Below are 22,664 nucleotides of genomic sequence, written 5' to 3' on the forward strand. Positions count from 1 at the left end.
TCCCACCTACATGGGGGGAAACATGTCCACTGACAAGCTTCCTAATAGCCTTATGACTAATGAGCCTTGCTACTGGTGCTGTTCTTGAAACTACCATGCAACAAAGACAAAATGGAGAAGGTTGACATGTCTGTAAACTCTCAGTAGCTTAAAGAGGCTGTACTCTGAGCATCTGTGGACCTTTGTCTTAATCATTCTGGGTCTTAAAGTCCTGTCTGTGACACACACTCACTTTGTGCCTTCACTCTTACCTTTGGCTGGCCTAGCCAAAGGTAAGAGTGAAAGCACAAAGTGAATGTGTGCCATGTAATGGACAGATCAGGTAGTTTGCCTGTAAGGTTTTACTAAAATTTCTGATCATAATTATTGAAAAGCAGGCTTGTCAGTAGTTGCAGTAAACTTGTGTCTGAGTCCTCCACCCTGATAGCTCACTTGATGGACTTAACTAAAATCAATACCTTTAAGAAATCCTCATTGTCGGAGGAATTGTGATATTCAGAGACATGTCTAGCAATTAAGTGACCAGTAGTTCCTCTCTTTTAGCCCCTTTCAGCTGTGGCTACCCTTCACTGATTGCATGCTATGGAAGATACCGGGTGCAGGAATATGTACTGGCAGCTAGCCTTACTCCATTTGTGTTTCATGGGCTTTCTTCTTTTTTCCCATTCCCCACCCCGTGTGAATGGGAGAGAGAATATGGCTGGCTTCTGCCAAGTAGTTTTTTATTTTTTGGAGGGAGGAAGGGAGGAGAAAAGTGTCTAACAGTTCATGTGCTCCACCTGATCACCAACTGGAAGGTAAATATAACTCATGTTTATGGCTTGTTCTCCACTGACTTGCATTTTTTGTAATTGCATCTATATAAGTGAATGTAAAATACTATAAAATATAGAACATTACACTTGCTCTGGTAGATATAAGCGATTACACAAGGTGCAAGTTGGTGGAGGATAAGTCCCAATAAATTCACACACCTGATATGTACCTAGTGACTGGCTTAATAGATAGGAAAGCCAGGAGGAGGAGCTTGAGGGTGTGGGTTTTTTTGTTAACAAAAACAAAAAAGCCCCAATATTCCCAGAAGAAGAGAAGCAAAGCTCTGTGCTTGCTTGTTAATAATCTGGGTTGTAGACCAGACTGCGTGGTCCTTGATTTTATAGTTTTATTAAATGTGCTTCTGTTATAAATGTGTATTTAGGAACTCAGATATAAAAAGTGTGGTGGAAAAGAGTCAAACTTGTTCACTGAAAATCTTTGCTCAATCCAAATTGTTGTTGGAACAGTTGGCCTGCTCAGGGCCATCCTATCGTGAGATACTGCTACTAGTGTTGGAAATGGGTGTTAGATTATGGTGATACTTTGCATGAAGTAATTTAATTACCTGCAGTTTAAATACGGTGCTTTTTTGCTCTTGTCTTAAATCAGACCAGAAGTTGACTAATAGTACAAGTTTATCCAGTTTAGCAACCAACAACTGAGTTCTCTTGTGTGTGTTAAATGAAATCCAAAACAACTTTACATAATGAATTTTAGAGCTTTAGATATAAACAACACTTTACTTTCTGACTTGGCTGTCAACTTATTGCCATGTCTTTTAATGAATAATAAATGCCTGGCTCTGGTTATATTCCTGTTTTGGTATTTGGTTTTATAATAGTAATTAAAAAGTGATGTTTGGGAAAAATGAATGTTTTTTACTTTTGCATAGACACATATAAAAAGTCTGCTTCACCATATTGAAATAAGAGGATGTGCAGTCTCACATACATGACTCAAATGTCAATTGAGAAGTTGGTTACAAAATAACAAACCATTTGCACATGGCAGAAAACATATTCATGAAATCGTCTAGATAACTAGCATTTCCTTAATACAAAGTCATAGAAATGGCAGTACCCAACTATCTCCTCCCCTAGTAAATTTTGGTAGACAAATTTTAATATAACTGAAGGATAGTGAAATGAAAATAAACAACCATTTTCTGGTAAATGGGACTTCTTTGAAAAATTGCTGGTGTCTACACAAGTGACTCGTTTGTTTTTCACACAATAAGAATCGCTTCCATGTCAGTGAAGAAATACTAAATTAGAAATACTAATTCTAAAGTGAAGAAATACTTTAGCATCTAAAATTGTAGTTTAAGAGCATGTGATTATGAAATGTGCTCAAATATGTCAAAAATCATCTCTGAAGCTTCCACCTTTGACCTTGAGTACTTTAAGAAACTAGAAATGGCAAATATGTGGATAATCTTTAACTGTCTTTTCTTAAAGTAAATGCACTCTGCTAATAGAGTTTAGTGAAATTTAACAAGTAGTGCCAGTCTCTGCCAGTCCCCTGTGATAGAAATTACCAGGAACAAGGGAGAACATGGAGCAGCAGAAGGAGAATTTCAAAGCTGCTTTTTCTATTCTCCCTTAAAATCCTCCTGAAAGAATCTTCCAATTCCTTGTTGTATCAAAATATAAAGAATGAAACCTCACAAACCCACTCCTTCCTCCTAAAAAGCCATTATTTTCTGCTTCCTAGCCTGCCAAGACATTTAGGTTGCTCCACAAACCATTAAAATACAGCACAGCTTTAAAAAACCAAGATAACTAGTGGAATCAGTATTGATGTGGGAGGAAGCCAACTAATGCACAAGACTTTTTTGAACAACACATTTCTCTCTTGTGTATATAATATATAGAGAAGCATGCACATGCGCACACCCAACCTTGATACTTTGAGACTTGGCTATCCCATTAATTTAAATGATGGCTGTAGTTGTCTGAATTTTCTTACTCCCGAAGACTCATCTCTTGTGGAGCTTAGTATTTGCCACACCCATTAAAGTTTCTTATCACTAGCTACCATGTGCCCACCATGGGGAGAAAAGGCAATAGTCAAATGTTTCAATCTATTTCTGCTATAGTGCATTCTGTCTTCTGAAGTTATCTTCTGAAGTATCTGACTTTATTCCTGTTTCAGCCAACTAGCATACTATGAAATGTTCCTGGTTTTCTTGGTCAACAATTATCATCTCTGAGCATCTCTAAGTGATTTAGTATAAATAAAACAAACAGATTTAGTTTCTAAATTTTAGATTTTGGATTATTTCCTTTTTGAGAAATGGATGGCATAAAAAAGTTAACAGAAATATTACTTTTGGTTGAAAAGGTTTTTTTGTTTTTTGTTTTATGGGGGTTTTTTTGTGTTTACAACTTCCGTATTTCTTTTTATAGCTTAGCACTACAGCATTATACTATTTCATAAATAGAAATCCAAAATTAAGCTGATCAATCTTTTTCCGCTATCCAAGCAGAGTGAAAAAGCAAACTGAAGTGATATTTGCAACACCAAAGAAACAATTCTAATAATTATTAAATTGACCCACTAACACTGTCCCTCTGATGTTTTCTCAGTGTACTGCTTCATATGCAAGAATAATTTTGAGATTATTTCTATATTGTCAACATGTGTTTGCTGTTGTCACTCACTTGTTAATGAGTGAATTAGTTAACAGAGAGAATACTTGTCCCTGAATAAATCCTTGTGGGAATTCCAGCTGTTTTTGTCACTAAATGTATTCCTTCTAATGTACTCTGATAATTGCCTCAAAATGCTGTGATTTAGTTGATATTACTTGCACTTGGTTGTCTTATTCCCATGACTAGAATGTTAAAATCAATAGCTTTAACCTATTTAGGAAGAATCGAGTGGGCAGAAGGGGATGGGGAATGTCAAAAATGGCATTACTAATTTCCTAGTCACTGATAACTCATAAGAATACTTATGGGTCGATGTCTTAACAGATAAAGCAAAAGATTTGATATTGGTGTCTGCTACAGACCACCAAATCATACTTGGAACAGGATGACTGGTTTCTTACTCACCTATTTTTAACGTGTAAGAAAAATAGCTGTGAGATCATGGGGGACTTCAGTTTGAGTGATGTATGCTGTAAGTCTCATGCTACCAGTACTAAAATATCGTTGGAATTTCAAATGTTAGATGACCACTTCTTAACTAAGTGTTGCATTCAACGTGGGAGAATTCTATGTTAGACTTCATCTTTTCACAGCTGAAGAGGAGCTGACCACCAAGCTAAATATTAATGGTAACGTAAGTACAAGTGATGAAGAATTGATCATATTTATAATGTGCAAACAGAATAAAGTCCTGCTCTATCTATCAGCTTTGTGTTTTTATTTATGTATTCCCAGCTTTGTGAAACTGGCCCTTTTTAAAGCACAAATAATATATACATTGTTTGTGCTTTAAATTATCAGGTGCAAGGGAGAACATGGAGCTGCAGAAGAAGAATTTCTTCAAAGCTTCTTATTTGTGCTTTTAAAGGGCCAGTTTCACAAAATTGAAAATAATTGAGCCAAATCAGCAGGGAGGAAGAAGGTAATCAGAAAAATGTGAATTATGATTGACAATCATTTAAGAACAATTTACTAGATGCCTGAAAAAACACAATTGAGTGGTCACAGTTCCCCACCCGTCTTAGCCTCCCTAAACTGGTGGTGGACTCCCAGGGCAGTGATAAAGGGCGTTCCATTCAGGGAATTGGTCCTGTCGGTCACCCGAATTTCCAACGCTTCAGACTTGGGATGGGGAACCCACATCAGCACCAACCTAGGCACCCGGGGCTCTGGTCGGGGCAGGAAAGGCACCTGTACATCAACGTGAAGAAGCTGAGGGCCATTCACCTAGCATGCAAAGTGTTCCTCCGATTCCTGACAGGCAGAGTGGTGCAGGTGCTGACGGACAACACTGCAGCCATGTTTTACATAAACAAGCAGGGGGAGCACACTCCTCAGCCCTCTGCGAGGAAGCTATCTGTCTGTGGAACCTTGCCATGAGGCATGGTTTCCACCGGACGGCCTCTCACCTCCCGGGAGTGAGGAACGACAAGGCGGATTGCCTCAACAGGTCGTTTCTACTCCGCCACGACTGGTCGCAACACCCAGAGGTGGCGGCCATGATTTTCTGGAAGTGGGGAGTTCCCCAACTGGACCTGTTCACATCGGCCCGGATCACGAAGCATCCGTGGTTCTGCTTGCTCCAGGGTCATGAGACCAGGTCAATTTCCGACACGTTCCTCATCGACTGGATGGGGACCTTCATGTATGTTTTCCCGCCCATTCTGCTCCTGCCCAAGGTCCTGCTGGAAATAAAGAGGAACAGAGCGGACATTATACTCATCGCTTCACCCTGGCCGAGACAGCACTCGTTCAGCATGCTGCTGGACCTTTTGATTGCCCCACCCCTGGAGCTCCCGAAGCGGCACGGACTATGGTCACCTGTTGCACCCGGACCTGGACTCCCTGCACCTCATGGACTGGAGGCTCTGTGGCTGATGGAGGGGGAGAGAGCCTGCTTGGTGCAGATCCAACAAGTCCAGCTTGGCAGCAGGAAGCCTTCTACACTGGTGGTGTATTGGGCTAAGTAGAGACAGTTTACCTGTTGGGCAGTCTTTCACCTGTACAGCCTCTCACCTGTACAGATGGGGCTTGCGAATAGACAAGGCGTGTTCTACATGGGTACAGGCCATTCTCACTGACAGCCAACGCCCCACAACCAGGGCATGTTACCAAGCCAAGTGGACACTTTTTATGGAGTGGGCAGCACACAGCCACTGTTCCATAAGCACATTCTCCATACCAATCGTCCTTGACCAGCTGTTTAACCTTTGTGCTTCAGGCCTTGCTGACCCCTCCATTCGAGTGCACCTAATGACAACCAGTGCTTTCCTCTCACCTATGGACAGCTTCTCTGTCTTCAGCCTTCCAATCATTACCCTGTTCCTTGGTGGTCTCCTCAACACCTGCCCCTCCTTGGGACAGCAACCATGTCCTCTCAGCCCTCTTTAAGCCACCCTTTGAGCCTCTAGCTACTTATTCCTTTTCCCACCTATCCATGAAGGTCATTTTCCTAGTGGCCATCACTTCTACCCCGATGGGTCAGTGAATTAGCAGCCATAATGGCAGAATCACCCTTCATCGTATTTCATAGGATAAAATTTTCCTGTGACTCCACCCAAGGTTTGTCCCCAAATTGGCTTCACTGTTCCACCTCATTCAAATTATCCATCTTCCAACCTTTTACCCTAGGCCACACACCTCCACCAGGGCACGTGTCTTGCACTCACTTGATATCCACTGTGCGCTAGCCTTCTACCTCCAGGGCTTTCCAAGCCTCGCCCAGACTCTCTCACTATAGCGGAACACTGCAGAGGCCTCACCCTTTCTTCCCAACACATCTCTAACTGGATCTCCCGATGCGTCAGAGTGTTACTCCCTTTAATGGGTCTCTCCACCACTGGGCATCGCTGCCCACTCCACAAGAGCACAGGCTACCACGTCAGTCCTACTCTCTCTCACGTCCCATGGCAAGACATTTGTAAAGCAGCGACGTGGTCTTCCATCCACACGTTCACCACTCATTATGCCCTTTCCCATTCAATGGCAACAGCAGATGTGGCAGTTGGCAGAGCAGTCTTCCAAACTCTTACTTCTACTGAGCCCTTGCTCCCACCTCCAAACTGAATACCACCCGCTACACTACCCACATATGGAATCCACATAAGGACTAGCACTCAAAGAAGAAAGGGAGGTTACTTACTGTAACTGATTGCTCTTTGAGAGGTGTGGTCCCTATCTGCATTCCAATCCCACCACTATCCCATGTACTACAGGCTTGCAGTCTGTTGGTAAGAGGGAACTGAGAGGGCGTCCACCTGTGCAGCCTCATAAGACCTTGGACACAACCACATGGACTACGCATGGCGTGCGGGACAATGGAGACTACTTCACAGTTCCAGCTCCGGTGCATGGTGCACATATGCACCCACGTATGGAATTCAGATAAGGGCCACACCTCTCGAAGAATCATCAGTTACAATAAGTAACATCCCTTAAGTAACTAGAGTGTTTTGAAGTTTCAGAAGACAGAATTTCATTTCCTGTCATATTAATAAAATTAAAAGAATATCTCAAAATGGACTAAATAAAAACATTTTTAAAAGTTGTTTTAACTTTATCTGGATCCTTCCTGCTACAAGACCAAAGGCAATAAAATATATTTCATATTTATGAAACTGCGTATTCAGGAGCTGAAAGTATCACTTAAGCCAACCCCAAAAGCGTAGAGCCAATGAAAGCATGACAGACACCAATTTAAATGTAAACAAATGTAAAAGAGGTGTGTTTTTCCTATATGAAAATAAGGAGGAGAAAGGTATAAGTGAGCTCTTCACACTCTCACCCTAGGAGATGGGGATGGGAAGTGGGATAATCAGTGGGGTTTAAATGGATTTAATGTTCTTTGGTTAATTGGCCTCTTATAAGACTGCTCCTTAAATGGCTTCTTCTAAGTAGCTGGTTTAAATATTTTCTTTGGTTTCATAAGATGTAGTTCATACTTCTTGCTTTGTCAAAGATACACTGACTGATTATTTTACTAATAACCAACAAGTCTATCAGCCATGGAAGAAAAATCTATTTTGCCCATCTAGTTATCTAAGGATATACTAAAAAATGGAGACTCAGTAATTTTGGGGAAAAAATATACTTTGGTCTTAATTTACCAAAGGGAAAGCACACCTGTGAAGTGTGGCCTCTAAATGCTCCACAAAGACATACAGAAAAGATTATAATGGAAGTATCTTGTTTTATCATTTGTGTTCAATTATTTGTGTTCTTTTTTTTTTTTTTTTTTTTTTTAAATAATAAAATAGCCATGGTTATTAACTGTAATTATTTTGCTCGGTCTTGATCATGGTGTCCGGTAAGGTACGTAAAAAAGCAAGCATCCTTGTAATAGTGGGAGCTACATCCCTGTGTTGATGGTAAAAATAACAATTAATTAGTAAGGGCTGGCCTTTCAGTTTAGTTTCTCTAAACTGATGTATTTTTAGTAATTTTTAAAACAAAATTACTTGGCATCCTACTGTTTACAACTACCCTCTTCAACCCCACATCTTTTACCCAAAAAGGTAAGGCAAAACATAATTTTACCTACTGACTTAGCGTTGAAAATGATTTACAACAAAATTAATTTATAGTTACAAGAAAGATCAAATTTATTTAGGCTTTGCAGAATTTGATTTTTATATTTTATAACTTCAGGTAATATCCATGTTTTTTTTAAGCATGTTAAATTTTTTGATCAATTTTAATTTTCAGTTGCACAAAATTTTGGGGATCAGATAATTGCTTAATGACATGAGAATCAAAAAGTTAATTTATATTTTAAGTTAAAGCTTTATCAACATCACATGTTCAAATCTATAAGTAAATATCCTTCAATCCTTAAATCAAACTGAATTATCGAGCAGCATTTTTTTCTCTGCCTTTCTGTACAATTGTGATAATTACTGATGAAAATATTTTTGTCTTTGTGCACATAGGTGTGCACATGTGCTGTGAAATCAATGTTTACAGATAAATATAATCATTCCAAGCCTAAATTTATGAAATTAGAACACTTTTTAAAATTAATAAACTGTAAATATCATGTCTGTCCTGATTTTCACTTTCCTGCAAAAATGACTGTCTTCAGCTTTCCATCCCATCATCTGTATGAATACCTTTATTTAAAAAAAAAAAAAAGTAAACAAAGAAACCACCAGGTCAGTTTACTCTACCACATCTGATGGAATTCTAGATCACTCTGAATTTCCTTTGCTTGTTTAAGGCGTAACCCTTTTAAGTGGGTGTAGTAGTTTCCCTACAAAAAGAATTAAGATTTACAAGAAGAATACAAACATTTTTTGTCCAACTTTTGCTAACAATCTGTCAGCTGTCTCTTAATGTCCCTTTTTGTTTTATATTTCTTTATCACGATAGGAAGACACATATCAAACTGAAATCTGTTTCCTGTAATACTAATTATCTTAATCTACTGATGCCTCACAGAAACTATGAAATATTTTATTTAGAGGTGTTTCTCATAGAAGGGATGAGACTTCATTATCCATTCCTTTCTATCATCCAATTCTTTTATTTATATTTTTTGACATTGGCTTGAAAAAATGACTTTTCTAAGGTAATCAGTTCCTTCTACTTAATTCCTACTTCCAGTCACATTCTGTTTTTGTTCAAGATATTTTCTTTCTTGAAATCACTCAGTGCCTGAATCCACAGTAAGAAACAGAAGGAAAATATGTCCTCCAGGATTGCATACAGTACTTGAGGAGGATCCCTCTTGTGGGTGAGGGGTGTAGAGGTAAATCACTAGTAGCTGCATGAAGCCAGTCACACAGGCTATTGCATCTCTTGCTGGGTTCCACTGGAGCAGAGGACAGAAGCTTTGGGTTTTGGGCTAGTGTCTGAATCTTCAGCTCTATATGTGTGAGATGATTCCTGTGGTTGCTTGGGGAGCATAGATGGAAATCCGGTGACTCTGAAAGGAACCATGAGCTACAAGGAGCGTACTTGCATGAGCCTTGATACTGGCCTGTGTTCCCTTTCTCACTGGCAGTCTCTCTGTGTGTGCATATGTGCAGTATAATTTACCTAGTTGCAGTCGTCATACCCTGTGTATATTGCTAACTTCATCAAAAGTTTTATAAATTCAGACTGCATATGATAAAACATCTAAATTTCCACTTTTTAAAAACTAGTTACTTATTTTTTTCCTCTTTCCATTGATGCAGGTTGAATCAAGAGACACTTTGAACAGTATTGCCTTGAAATTTGATACGACACCCAATGAATTGGTTCAGTTAAACAAATTTTTCTCCAGAGCAGTTGTTCCTGGACAGGTACTATCTATTAATCACCTCATATATAAACTAGGTAGGGTGGAAATGGAGGAAGATGTTCAGATTGCTTGTCTACCATTTCTACTGAAAACATTGGGATTGTTCTTTCAACATAGAAGACAGCCTATTTTATGAAGATATATTTAGGAATCTTAAATTAGTTAGTGAACTCCATACACCCACTTGGATTACTCAGTTGAGTAACTGCTAATCAATGGGAGTTAGTCACAGTCTGATCCAATCTTTACTATCTCTTTCTTAAATTAAATTTGGAAAGACTAATAAAAGCAAACATATTGAGACTCATAAGGTAACTTTTAGGTCCAAGACACATTTTTTTTTTGTAAATGGAAAAAAGGATAAATATTGGGAGTTAGCAGCATTTCAAAGCTATAAGCATGACTTACTGTTCCTGTTACTTCCAACTGCTGCAAAAACTCTGAGCAACACAGTGCATGCCATTCCCAAGAGAATGGATCTGAAGAGTAACCTAGTTTTTTGGCATGTTTTATAAAGAGTTGAATCTGGAAATAGATGATCAACTTCTTTTAATTGGGATGAAATGCACTGAATGTGTTCCCTAGCAATGCATCTTATTGACTCTAGTCTATGAAAAGGCCAGAGAAATGGTACTCTTTTTCTGCAAGTATTCATAATAGTACTCATCACAGCACTGGACGAGTTTGAAATGCTGTTTCTGAGCATGCTGTAAATTTCTTAGTTTGTGGTCGTCTGTTTACTTGTGTTTTATCTGCACTACTACTACTTCTAACAGTCAGCCTTAACATGTTCAAAATGTTAAATATTTAAAAGTTCAAAAATACATTGTGCTGGCATATATTTACTCATTTCATGAATTGCTTTAAACAAGATACTTGTTTTATTTCACATTGGTTTCCATCATGATGTGCAGACAGTAGGGGATTCTTTTGTTAAGATATATTTTCAGATATTCGTGCATTCTGTGCCTCATGAGCCTATTAATAGAGGAGACTTTATTAATACTACTTGCTTTATTAGAAAAGTGGTGATTGTGGAATTGGTAATTCACAACTAAATTGTTGTTTTTTTAATTCTAAAGCATAAGTTAACTCCAGCAGAATAAATTTCATAGAATAATTTGAGACAACAAATCTGCATCAACTATTGGAAATAATTGTTAATGAAACTCTTAAGTTAACTATAGCATGTGTTCAATTTCTTTATAGATTTTGTATGTTCCTGACCCGGAATATGTTTCTAGTGTGGAGAGCTCCCCATCTCTTAGTCCCATAAGTCCCTTGTCACCTACGTCTTCAGAAGCTGAATTTGACAAGGTTACAGTAAGTGTAGGTATACGTGTTTCAAGGGCAGTAACAATCTTTTACATGATCAGTGAGACGTGTAGTAGTAATTTCATCCTGGAGTACATCATTTTGGGATGATAGCGCCAAAAAACAAAAATACCTGACATAAGCATGATGCCTAAGTGCAAATTGTCTGTCTGTATTTCAGTGCACTATATAGGAAAACCATACTACTTTCCTAAAGGGGTTTTTACTGAAATATGTTTTCTTGTGGGGGAGAGCGAGTTGTTTTACACAAACTAATTGTGGTAGAGGCACAAGTGACCTTACATCTGTTTTAACTTACTTGTGTTTGTATACTCAAAATATATGGGCAAGTTTAAAATTCTACATGTTATAGTCCTAAACTGTGTTACCAAAAACAATTTTTTTAAAAGCTTTAATTTCTTCAATGGTGTACTGTTTTGTTTCAGAGTTTTTTGTCCTTCATTTGGTTCAGACAGAGAACTGTGTAGGTCAGTTCATTCACTTTTACTAACTGGTTTATATATGGCCTGGTCTACAGCCCATTGAAACTAATGGATCTCTTCCATCTTGTCAGTAATATATAAAGACTGCAGGTAGCTTCCCATTGAAAATCTGATTTGTTTGCCAAGGAATGCTTGTTGCTGTTAAGCAACATTACTCCCTCAGCTTGACATCTAGACACCCTATCAGTCTCCCTGTCACTTTAAATAATGTTTAAAGAGCCACCCATGGACAGATACAACTGTCTATTAACTTTCCAAGGCTGTGGATCCATAAGGGCAATTCTCAAAGAAGAGAGTAACTCTGATTCTTCAAGGTGATTTGCCACATAGATATATGCTCACTTCCTGTTTTCCATCTTCTTGGGAGTATCTTGTAAAGAGATTCCTGATATAATGGAAAGAATTTGAGTGGTTGGGACTACACTCTCATAATCTCTTAGAAATCTGCATGACAGGTCTGTAATGGTGAGTGGCATAAAACAGATGCTGTTATCTAGAAAAAACTTCAAGATCACTTGATATAGATGTGCTTATTCTCCGGGGATGATGTTCCATAAGGACAATCCTCTCTAAGAACCTTTCTGTGGTAAAGGAACTATTTTTACTCTTACCAAAAAATCTCCATTTAAAACAAAATTAAGCCACTTCCCCTTTCTTAATTATTATATTGCTCACACATTCATAGCTTGATTCTCAGGTATTTGCAAAAACAATGTGCAAGAATTAAAAAAAATATCTAGTGGTTTATTTGAAATCTCATTTCTATTTCCAATACACAATATTGCATCTTTCTGCAAAAAACTCATGAATATTGCTTCGCAACATATTGGTAATGTAGCTAAAAGTGCAAATGTTTAAGCTCTAGGGATATAAATCTGTACCACCTTCTACATGCTTTGTAACACCAAATAAGTGAATCATTCTAGTTGATTCATAATATTTTTCATCTACTTAAACATATTGCATTAAAATTTTTCATCTATTTAGACATTGCACTAGGAAACTTATCAAAGTCTGACTTAGCTCCTATCTACATTAAGTTTATGTTCCATCTCAAATCTTTAGTACCTATTTAATAAAGACATAGAAATCAGAAGTGTGTATGTATATTTCCATTAGAAAACAAAGCAAAGTGGCAAAGCTAGGATTCGGTGAACAAGGCTTATAGCAGTGGGAACTGGCCAGATTTTTAGTTGGCAATAGAAGCAATTAATGAGTCTTAATTTTGTGTCTGCCCTTTGATAAAATTGAAACTCTTGGGACAGTCTTCAGCTGGCAGAACCTCAGTTTCTCCCATAATTGTCAGAGCTCTGACCCTCTTCATCCCCTTTCTTAGCTTCCTAATATTACTTCTCTCTCTGGCTGTTGACCCTGCTCCCGGTTATCAAATCCTCACATCTCCCCCCCACCCCTAGCACCAGAGACACACACCCTTTTACCTTCACCTTTTCCTGTTAAGCTGCTACAATGCATACAATACAGTTATGAATGGTCTCAAATTCTCTAGCAAACTGAAAGTTCTGCAGTACTGTAAAACTAACAGGAAAAACCTACAAAAAGACATTCCTAATTTTTTATTCCTTCTAAGAATAATAATTAGAAAATTAGAATAGGGATATGAAATCAGCAGACGGATTAAGAAACAAATCACTCAAAGTGAAAGAAAAACAGTTGTGGCCTACATGTCAGGACACAACTCTAAGGCTAACTTTCCGAATGTTCTGTATACGTATGCTAAGAAACAACTGTTATCCTGTCTGTTCCTGAGAGGTTATTTTGCTCATTCTAGATATGGGAGTCAAATGGTATAGTAATCACTAGGACTAAGATTCTGTGGTCATTTTTGGTTTTTAAATTGAGATTGCCAATTAAAATGTGTATATATTACTCAGAAGGCTTATTTTGAAAATTAAGCAATGTTTTAAAAGGGAGTAAATTTCCATGTGTCTTGCACAGAATTACTCTTCAACATTACAGTGAATAAATCCACATACTTTATAATTATAACAAGTCACACAATTATATCAAGTCACTTTGCAGAAAGCTGCAAGTACAATGCTAAACAATTTAATTGTGATTTACATTATGTATACTAGCACTGTGCCTACAGGCTAATATTTGTATTCAAACATGGTGCTGAGAACCTGCTTTGCGACTGGACTGGAGGGGACCAGGGCAGAGTGCAAGGACACACGTAGGGCAGAGTGAAAGGACACACACAGACGGATTCCTGTCTACCAATCTGATAAACCATTGCAAAAGAGACTCCTAATAAAAAAAGTTATAGCTTCTGAAAACTTGAAATGCATCTTAAAATTATGTTGAATACCAGTTCTGAATCTAGCACTTTGAGAGATCTTTCCAAGCATTAGTTTTAAACTAATGATTACAGAGGAGAAATGTCAGTAATTGGAAGCAATACAAAATTCTTCCACCAACATTTCTGCCGGCATCACTGTTTAATCCTAGTTTTGTTTTACTTGGGGAAAATGTAATCTAGAAATAACTATAAATGTTTGAAAACAGTGTACTATTTCTCTTCTGAGTTAGAGAGAACTGCAGCTGATACTGGCATAGAGTTTTTTATACAGTGCCACAAGAGCAAATAGCATTTTTTTTGAGGGCATGGGGGAAATCTGCCTGGAGAAATTTTAAATCTGTGGACTTGCCAACACTTGGTAGTTTATCACAATTGTAGTTCTGGAGTATTCTAGAGAATAACTATTTGGGTAAACGCCTAATTATAGGCAAGCTCTAAAATAAGGCCAAAAACCAAAATGAGAACTGAAAGCTAGATAACCACCTCCTACACCTCTGTAAAGTAGTAGTAGTAATGGAGAACCGAGAACGGGATGGCAGAGAACCAAAGGGAAGATAGAAGTCCCAGAGCACAAAAATCCTGCAATTCAGTGTAATAGTAAATGACACTTATTTCTGCCAAGAAGTGTTTAAAAGGTGAATATTTTCCTGCAGGCATTTTTTAGATTTTTAAGAGTAAATTTAGGCTTGGGAATAGAGTCCCTATCTTGTTTCTATATATATGCACTCAGAAATTGTCCTGGCTTATGTCCTAAGCCACCTTTTTATTTAAAAAATGGTCCACTATAGGGTTCCATGTTTTTATATCAATCACTTCTGTAGCAGATATGATTAGTATTAAGACTTGTGCAGACTTTTTCCTAATAGTGAGTGGTGCAACCTCAGACTCAGAGCTGAAACTCAAGTTCTCACTGGCATTATGCAAAGATCCTGTGGGCCAAACTTTGCCCTACTTTACATCTGTGACCTCCCATTTTCTTCCTTGGTTTTGCAAAAGAGTAAGTGAGGGCACCGTTTAGCCGTGCACCAAGACCTCTCTGCTGTGCCCTGGAGTTTTTATAGTGTGTTGTGGGGGAAGGAAGGGGAGCGGTAGGAAATAATATATGAGAATTTAAGCCCTGTTTACAGGGATCATTGGAGAGTATTAATTTTTGCACTCTGGAAAACAATGTCTTTCCTTTCATAGGATCCAGATGGGCTCCAGCGAAAAGAGGCAGCTGCTTCATCAGCTTATGCATGTGTTCGTCCTGCAAGAGTGGTGGTATCCACCTCGGAGGAGGAAGAAGCATTTACTGAAAAATTTCTCAAAATTAATTGCAAGTACATGACTTATGGCAAGGTACTTAAACTCCTCTCTCTCTCAGCAGGGTATAAGAGTTATGTATTTAGATAAATTTTAAAGAATTTTTTGTAAAATTGAAAGTACAAGTAATTCACTCCACATTAATGGACAGCTATTTGAGTTCATGTGTTTATCTTAAGCATTCTCTCTAGATTCCCAGACTAGACACATCAAGAGAACTGATTTATAATGCCACTTGTTGTGACAGTTTGCTTTGTTGCAAAATTGTAAGATGAGGGCATGTATGCAATATCATCCCCAAGGCTAGCAATCCCTAAGGGTAGCTTCCTAGTTGGGCTTTGATAACAGTATATATGTACTTGTCTTTTAATTACATATTTCTTGTTGCTTTAAAAGTTAGAGGGTTTTATTAGGATTATAAATAGTCTTCACTTCCTCTCTATTTATTCATATATTTTTTTATATATAATGAAAATTAAATGTCATGTGCAATGGAAGTATCCCCAATATAGCAAAAGGTCCCATGTATAATTAGAGCATATCTTCTCAAGTAGGTGTCCTGGGAGAAGTGTCCTGAAGTCTAATAGTCTCTTAATAAGCTTTAGCCGAGTTCACGAGCACTGGAGTTCTGTCCAAGTATTCTGGAAGCAACTGATTGATCTACTAGGAACTGAGATCTTCCTCCATAGCCTTCAGCTAAGTCTACTAATGAAGAATTCTACATGTCACAGAAATGAATGTATCTAGGAAGTGGATCAGCAAGTCCTGGGGAGTCTAAGATGTTTTATGTCTTACTGTAGGCAACTCATTCATGTTGCATTCAAAGTCCATTGGATTGTTTTCTGAGTATGCTCCTTCACCCTGCTAAGCAATAGATAAAGCTGCTGTTAATCCTCAATCCAGGTCTACACTGGGAGTTCTTTGCCGATACAGCTACACTAGTATACTGTGCTAGCAAAGCAAAACTGCACTTTTGCTAGTATAACTTATTCTAGCCCTCCCTGAGGTGAAATAAGCAATATTGGCAAAAGTGTGTTTAGCCAGTATAATTGCATCTATATTTAAGGACTCTTGCCAACACCTACGTTGGTCGCAGTTTGCACCTCATCACATCCTTGAATTATGTGGCTATACTGGCAAAATTTTTGTAGACCAGTACTCCGCTAAGGAAAAAGCTCTCTTTGCTTGTACTTCAGTGTGATGCAGTGTATTTACTTCATTCCTTGTCCTCCTCTCCTAGGTGGGACTTTAATATGATGGGCCATCTCTTTGAGTTCTTGTTAACTTTCTCTTGACTTTCTCTAAAATAGGTTTTTTTAGATTTTCATACTCTCAGGTGGAAGAGTGAGAACTGCAGGTGTTGGTTATGAACTTTCCATTCAAAAGGACAGAAAAGCCCTTCTTTCTTTCTTCAGGTTATTCTCTAAAGATCACCCAATTACCTTATCATTCTTTGTTGCTTTGACTCATGTCTTGCAAAGTCAGGCTATTGTCTACAAAATGCATAGTCAGAGTTCTACAACTTTTCTGTTGTGAAAAGGATAAGGGCATTGTGATGGGGTACACAAACCCCACACCGGAATGGAAAGGGTAAAAGGACAGTACTAGGCCCAGGTAGCCCTCTCTCACCATCCCTGAAGAGCATGCTCCAGCTGGAGACAGGGTTGACTAGGGAGCAACCTAGCTCACAAAGGAGAGGCTGGGGAGGAGTACAAACCTACCCTGAAGGTATCCTGAGAAAAGGCCAGAGACACCTCCCTGAGGGAATAGGACTATATGCTGAGCCCAGCTGGGGCTGACATTTGCGTTTCTTTCCCTTCTTTCCTTATCTGGGACTGGAAAATGAGGGAAGAAAGCAGTGGTAGGAAGTGATCCTGCAAGGGTAACTCAGAAGGCCACCTCAGAGGCCAAACACTGCTGACCCTCCTAGGGCCCAGGGTCGGAGCCCGGTGAAGTGGGTGGGCCCTGGGCTTCCCTTTCATTGTCCCCATCACGGGTGGGCGTTGATCACAAGGCCATCCAGCCCAGCAAGGACCCTATTACAGGCATGTTTTCAGAAACAATTCACATGTTTGTGGTCTTGTCTGAAAAGACCAGTAGGTAATCTTGGTCTTAAGAAGTTAATCCCTCATGAAGTATTCAGACCCCCTGTTTATCTTGAAGTCCAGGCTTCTGGACTTCTATATTCTGCTCTTTGGAATTCTTACCCTAAATTTAAAAAAAAACACCCCCAAACACTGGCATCTGATCTGCTTCTGTACCAAGTTTGGCAGGGTTGTCTTTTACTCTCTTTTAGTATATGTTCCTGTCTTCCCATCTTGAAGCATATTTTGCACCTCTACTTGACTGGGAAACCTTGAGTTGATAGATGGTTGGCTGTAATATAATCTTTATTTCTCCATATTGAACCAAAATTACCCTCTCCCATCCCCAGACAAAAGAAGGGGACTTTCAGGAGTGTCTTAAGAGATTTAGGTGTACAAGTCCAGCTGACTTGCATTCCTTAATCTCTCAGACAGACACTACTGAAAGTCTCTCCCTTACTGTCTAGTTCAGTATAGGGTTCCACTAGAATTGCTTTTATGAACCTTTCTTGTTGAATTGGACGTTGGGGGCATGGGGTGGTTGCTACCTCACTTACATAGCTCATGACATATCTAGATTTGTGTGCTTACCTAACGTAAAGTTCAAGTACTTTTCCCTATGTGTATTCCACAAGTGGGTTGCACACCATGCGTCCAAGTCCAGGAATTTTAACGAGCTGTGTCCACTGGCCCCCACATCTGATACCTCAACAAATATTGTCTTCAGAGACCTTTGCTGTCTGGAGCACTGAAGCACTGACTGAGCAGAGCCATAAAGAGGAAAGTTGGGCCTTCCTCTCTCAACATATTTGAGGGGAAAGGGAAGTGGACTCATTTGTGCTTTCCCCTCCCATGAGATTTCTCCACCAGGCCAAGGCAGGAGGCTCTAGGACTACTTTTCGCTCTACTGTTCTGCTATTGGGGGAGGAACCAAGAAATACTCATTCTCCATTTTGCTTCCAGCAATGGGGAAGGAGCTCCAGGTTCACCCTTCTCTCCTGCTGTTGCTGTGTGTAGAGGAAAGGGGGAGGTCAGAGCAGTGCAGGATAGTGTGAGGGGAAAGAAGGAGGAGGCAACAAATGGCAAATGAAATTCAGTGCTGATAAATGCAAAGTAATGTACTTTGGAGGGAAAAATTTGAACTGCTTATGCTTTTTAGGATTCTAAATTAACTGTACTGCCACAGTTAAGGGACTTAGGTGTCAAGGAAGATTTCTGCTCAATGGGCAGCTGGAGTCTAAAAGTAAAGATTATGGTGGGATGCATAAGGAATGGAATGGTGAATAACATGGAATGGTGAATAAGAATGCATGGAGACTATTCTAAAATCTTTATGTAAATCAGAGGTGTGCCCCAATATAGAATACTATATGTAGTAATAGGCACCCAGGTCTCAAATGGTTACTGCGGTACTCAAGGAGGTTCAGAGAAGAAGACCGAAAAAGATTGAAGGGGCACAGGAAAAACTTTCATGAAGAGAAAGTTTAAAAAAAAATTAGGATTGTGTCTCTTAGAAAGGAGGTGAATAAGAGGAGACATGATAAAAACTATTTAAAATCATTAACATAAATTGAGAGCTTTCAGTGCCTCTTTGTCTCACTACACAAGAACAAGGAGACATTTAATGCAACTGAAAGGCTGCACATTCAAAACCAAGAAAAGGAAGTGCTTTTTCACACACACAAAACTTTGGTGCTCATTGCAGCAGAAAGTTGATCTCAAGAAGTGAAGATTCAAAAAGGGATTGGACACTCTTATATTCACATCAAGAATATCAGTGTGTCAGTGCTTAGACATTTAGTGGAAGGAATATTAAACCTCGTGCTTCAGTGCTTAAGCCAATCTTCAACTACTAGAAATCAGGATGAGATGTAATATGGGAATCACATCACTTCACACCTGCATATGTCTCGTTCTTACACTTTGCTCTTGAGCATATGATGCTGACCACTGTCAGAAAGGATACTGAATTATGTAGACCTCTGATCTGATCCAATTTAGTGATTCCATGTTTCTAACCCAGAAGTAATTGTCTCTAAGGAATGCACTTTCATAGTTAACTTTTAATTGTAAACTGGGTACCTCATTTTCACTTCCATATATATAAATCTTAGTCCAAGCTATTATTTGAGAGAGAGCTCCCATCACTGGCTGATCCTCCTTCAATCTATAATTAGAAATTTTCTCATACTACCAACAGGCTACATCCTCTGATTTTTCCCACATGCTGTCTTTCTGACCTGGTTCCATCAACCTTCATAATTTCATGAGTCCCTTACTTTGAGACATGATATCCAGTTCCTGAAAGGAGGAACAAAGATTTGCATGATTTGCGGTTCAGTAATCCACCCAAGTTATGTTAATGCAATAACAAATTTGCATCTCAAAATCTTTTTGTTCCTCCCATCAACTCTACCACTCTTAGACAAAGCTGTGATAGGATAGGATTTTTACAAGCTGGGGCTGACAGTCAGTGTTAATGTGTTAGAAAACTTCCTGTTCTGTCACTTGTTAAAATTTAGCCCAGGTAGCTAGTTGACTACAAACCATGCCATAAGGTGGGGGGGGGGGGGGGTCTTTGCAAAACCACCAGCACTATTTGGTAGTTCAGTTTTTATGCCTTTTCAAGCCTTTCTTCTCTTTAGACTATATTCTCATCAATAAGGTGATCTTAATTCATTGCTGGAGATACTAGCAGCAGCAATACAAGTTTACATGCACTTCCTGATAGCTGTTGGTGGTATCTGTACATAGTCTCAAGTTCCATCAGATTGGAACATTCAATAAATACTAAATTCAGTGTGTTTATATTAACTGCTTACAGCTCTCTCTCTCTCTCTGTGATGTATATGAATCAAATGTGTATATAGTAAAGCAAGCTTATTAATATACATTAGAAATCTAAATGAATTTTTGATACGGTCTCCCACAATATTCTTTCCAGCCAAGCTAAAGTAGTATGGGTTGGATGAATGGACTGCCAAGTGGATTGAAAGCTGGCTATATCATCAGGCTCAACGGGTAGTGATCAACGGCTCAATATCTAGTTGGCAGCCAGTAACAACCGGAGTGCCCCAGTAGTTGGTGCTGGGGCCAGTTTTGTTCAACATCTTCATTAATGATCTGGAGGATGGAGTGGATTGCACCCTCAACAAGTTTGCAGATGACACTAAGCTGGGGGGAGTGGTAGATACCCTGGAGGATAGGGAGAGGATACAGAGTGGACTAGAAAAATTGGAATGTTGTGCCAAAAGAAATCTGATGATGATTAACAAGGACAAGTGCAGAGTCCTGCACTTCGGACAGAAGAATCCTATGCACTTTTACTGACTGGGGACCAACTAGCTAGGCAGCAGTTCTGCAGAAAAAGACCTTGGGGTTACAATGGACAAGAACCTGAATATGAATCAACAGTGTGCCCTTATTGCCAAGAAGCCTAACGGCATATCGGGCTGCATTAGTGGGAGCATTGCCAGCAGATCGAGGGAAGAGATTATTTCCCTCTATTCAGCATTGGTGAGGCCACATTTGGAGTTTTGTGTCCAGTTTTGGGCCCTTCACTACAGGAACAAGTTGGAGAGAGCCCAGCGGAGGGCAACAAAAATGATTAGGGGGCTGGAGAACATGACTTATGAGGAGAGACTGAGGTAACTAGGCTTGTGTAGTCTGCAGCAGAGGAGAGTGAGGGGGCATTTGATAGTGGCCTTCACCTACCTGAAAGGGGGTGGGGGAGATAGGCTGTTGTCAGTGGTGGCAGATGACAAAGCAAGGAGCAATGGTTTCAAGTTGCACTGGGGAAAGTCTAGGTTGGATATTAGGAAAAACTTTTTCACTGGGAGCATGGTGAAGCACTGGAATGGGTTACCTAGGGAGGTGGTGGAATCTCCATCCTTGGAGGCTTTTAAGGCCCGGCTTGACAAAGCCTTAGCTGGGATGATTTAGTTGGGTTTGGCCCTGCTTTGAGCAGGGTATTGGACTAGATGACCTCATGAGTTCCCTTTCAACCCTAATATTCTATGAAGAGAATGTCAAATCAAGAACCACCAGCCACTGAGAAATCGATAGTTATGCAGGATTTTTTAATTCAAGTTATATTTAGTCTTCATGGAAAGGAATTTAATGGGAATGAGTGAGCTTTCTTAGTTTGTATAAAGAAGAGCTGTAACAACACTAGCATCTCTGAGTAGGAGCGGCTGTGAGTTTTCTTTCACAGCACAGAATGCTCCCATTATCTGTACCTGATTCTACTCCATAACCTAGCATTCAGTGACCCAAGGAACGTTACAAATGGGAACGTATGCTTAGCGATGCATTGGAAGGCCAACTGGTTCCTTTTCAGCTACTGAAACTCTCAATAGTGAAGATAAAGAAATTACTGCAGGTTAGTTTTTCCTTCAATGAGGGAATGAAATAAACCCTGACATTATCACAGGTGCATAGCTGAATCACAACAAACAATTGGCCAAGGCTTATTTTAAAACAAAACAAAAAAGCTAGGCCAGCTCTTGATGAAGAGTTCTGAAATCATTACACAAAATCTGTCTGTTTGTTTTTTTTCCCCAAGGAGTTTGGGCAGATTTTTCAGCTGTTCATATTGTGCTTAAGCATGACTCTAAGAACACTATGGAAGCCTATAATGCGTATCTAAAGACTTCCAAGGATTTTATTCCCAAATACTGTTTCCAAATAGCTTGTAATATAGGGTACTTGGCTGGAGTTAGATCTTAAATGACTGGCTCATACTATTGGGGTGTAGGGACAGAAACCTTTTTTTTTTTTTTTTTTTTTTTTTTTAAACTAAATATTCACAAGCTGCTTGTATTGCAGTTGTAAAATTGAAAAAAATTGTCTTCTGTGAATTTAAAGGACAACTACCTAAAAATAAATGTTGCCTTTAATCACCAAACATATCTTTCTGATTTGTTTTGGGAAACCTCCAAGTACAAGAAAATGTCCTTTCTTTGAGTTTGTCCTTTCCACAAGGATATTCAAAGGTTTTCTTTTTGGCTGTAGGCACACCAGTAGGAGTGCATTTGTAATTCTTTGTGCCTCAGTGATTAGCTAATAAAAGCACAACATCCATCAACGTCCAATTTCTTCAAAAATGTTAGAATTTGTCCTTGAAATAAATTTACTTCTCTTTGGAGTAAATTGAGACAGACTGTTTTAGGAATACCTAGTAAATGTGAAAAACATGCCTGTCAGTATGTGGCGAGGTGAACTATAGCAGGAGTAACCATACAGGTGATTCTTCACACATACTCTCTTGGATACTGTTTTATTCTCTAGGAGTCCCTTAACCAACATAAAAATGGCTTGCAAAATTCCTTCACCTGGTATGATTTCAATCTGTTTTCTTTATTGGTGAGTAAAATGACACTTGTATTT

At 39.0% G+C, this 22,664-nt stretch overlaps 1 protein-coding gene across 6 annotated transcripts in view; it reads left to right on the forward strand.

Moving 5' to 3' along the window:
- OXR1 (oxidation resistance 1) overlaps positions 1-22,664 on the forward strand; it is a 443,668-nt gene that overhangs the window by 345,540 nt on the left and 75,464 nt on the right. For 4 of the 6 annotated variants that reach the window (XM_067537381.1, XM_067537383.1, XM_067537386.1 and 1 more), the window contains 3 exons: positions 9,647-9,754; positions 10,963-11,076; positions 15,076-15,228. In XM_067537381.1, coding sequence (XP_067393482.1) covers positions 9,647-9,754; positions 10,963-11,076; positions 15,076-15,228 — 375 coding nt within the window. Of the gene's footprint in view, positions 1-9,646; positions 9,755-10,962; positions 11,083-15,075; positions 15,229-22,664 lie in introns of all 6 variants that reach the window. The other 2 variants (XM_067537380.1, XM_067537382.1) reach the window with 1 other exon arrangement.

The sequence above is a fragment of the Emydura macquarii genome, unplaced genomic scaffold (genome assembly GCF_026122565.2).
Source record: "Emydura macquarii macquarii isolate MOO-44397 ecotype Brisbane River unplaced genomic scaffold, CSIRO-AGI_Emac_v2 contig_383, whole genome shotgun sequence".
NCBI classification, from domain to species: Eukaryota; Metazoa; Chordata; order Testudines; family Chelidae; genus Emydura; species Emydura macquarii.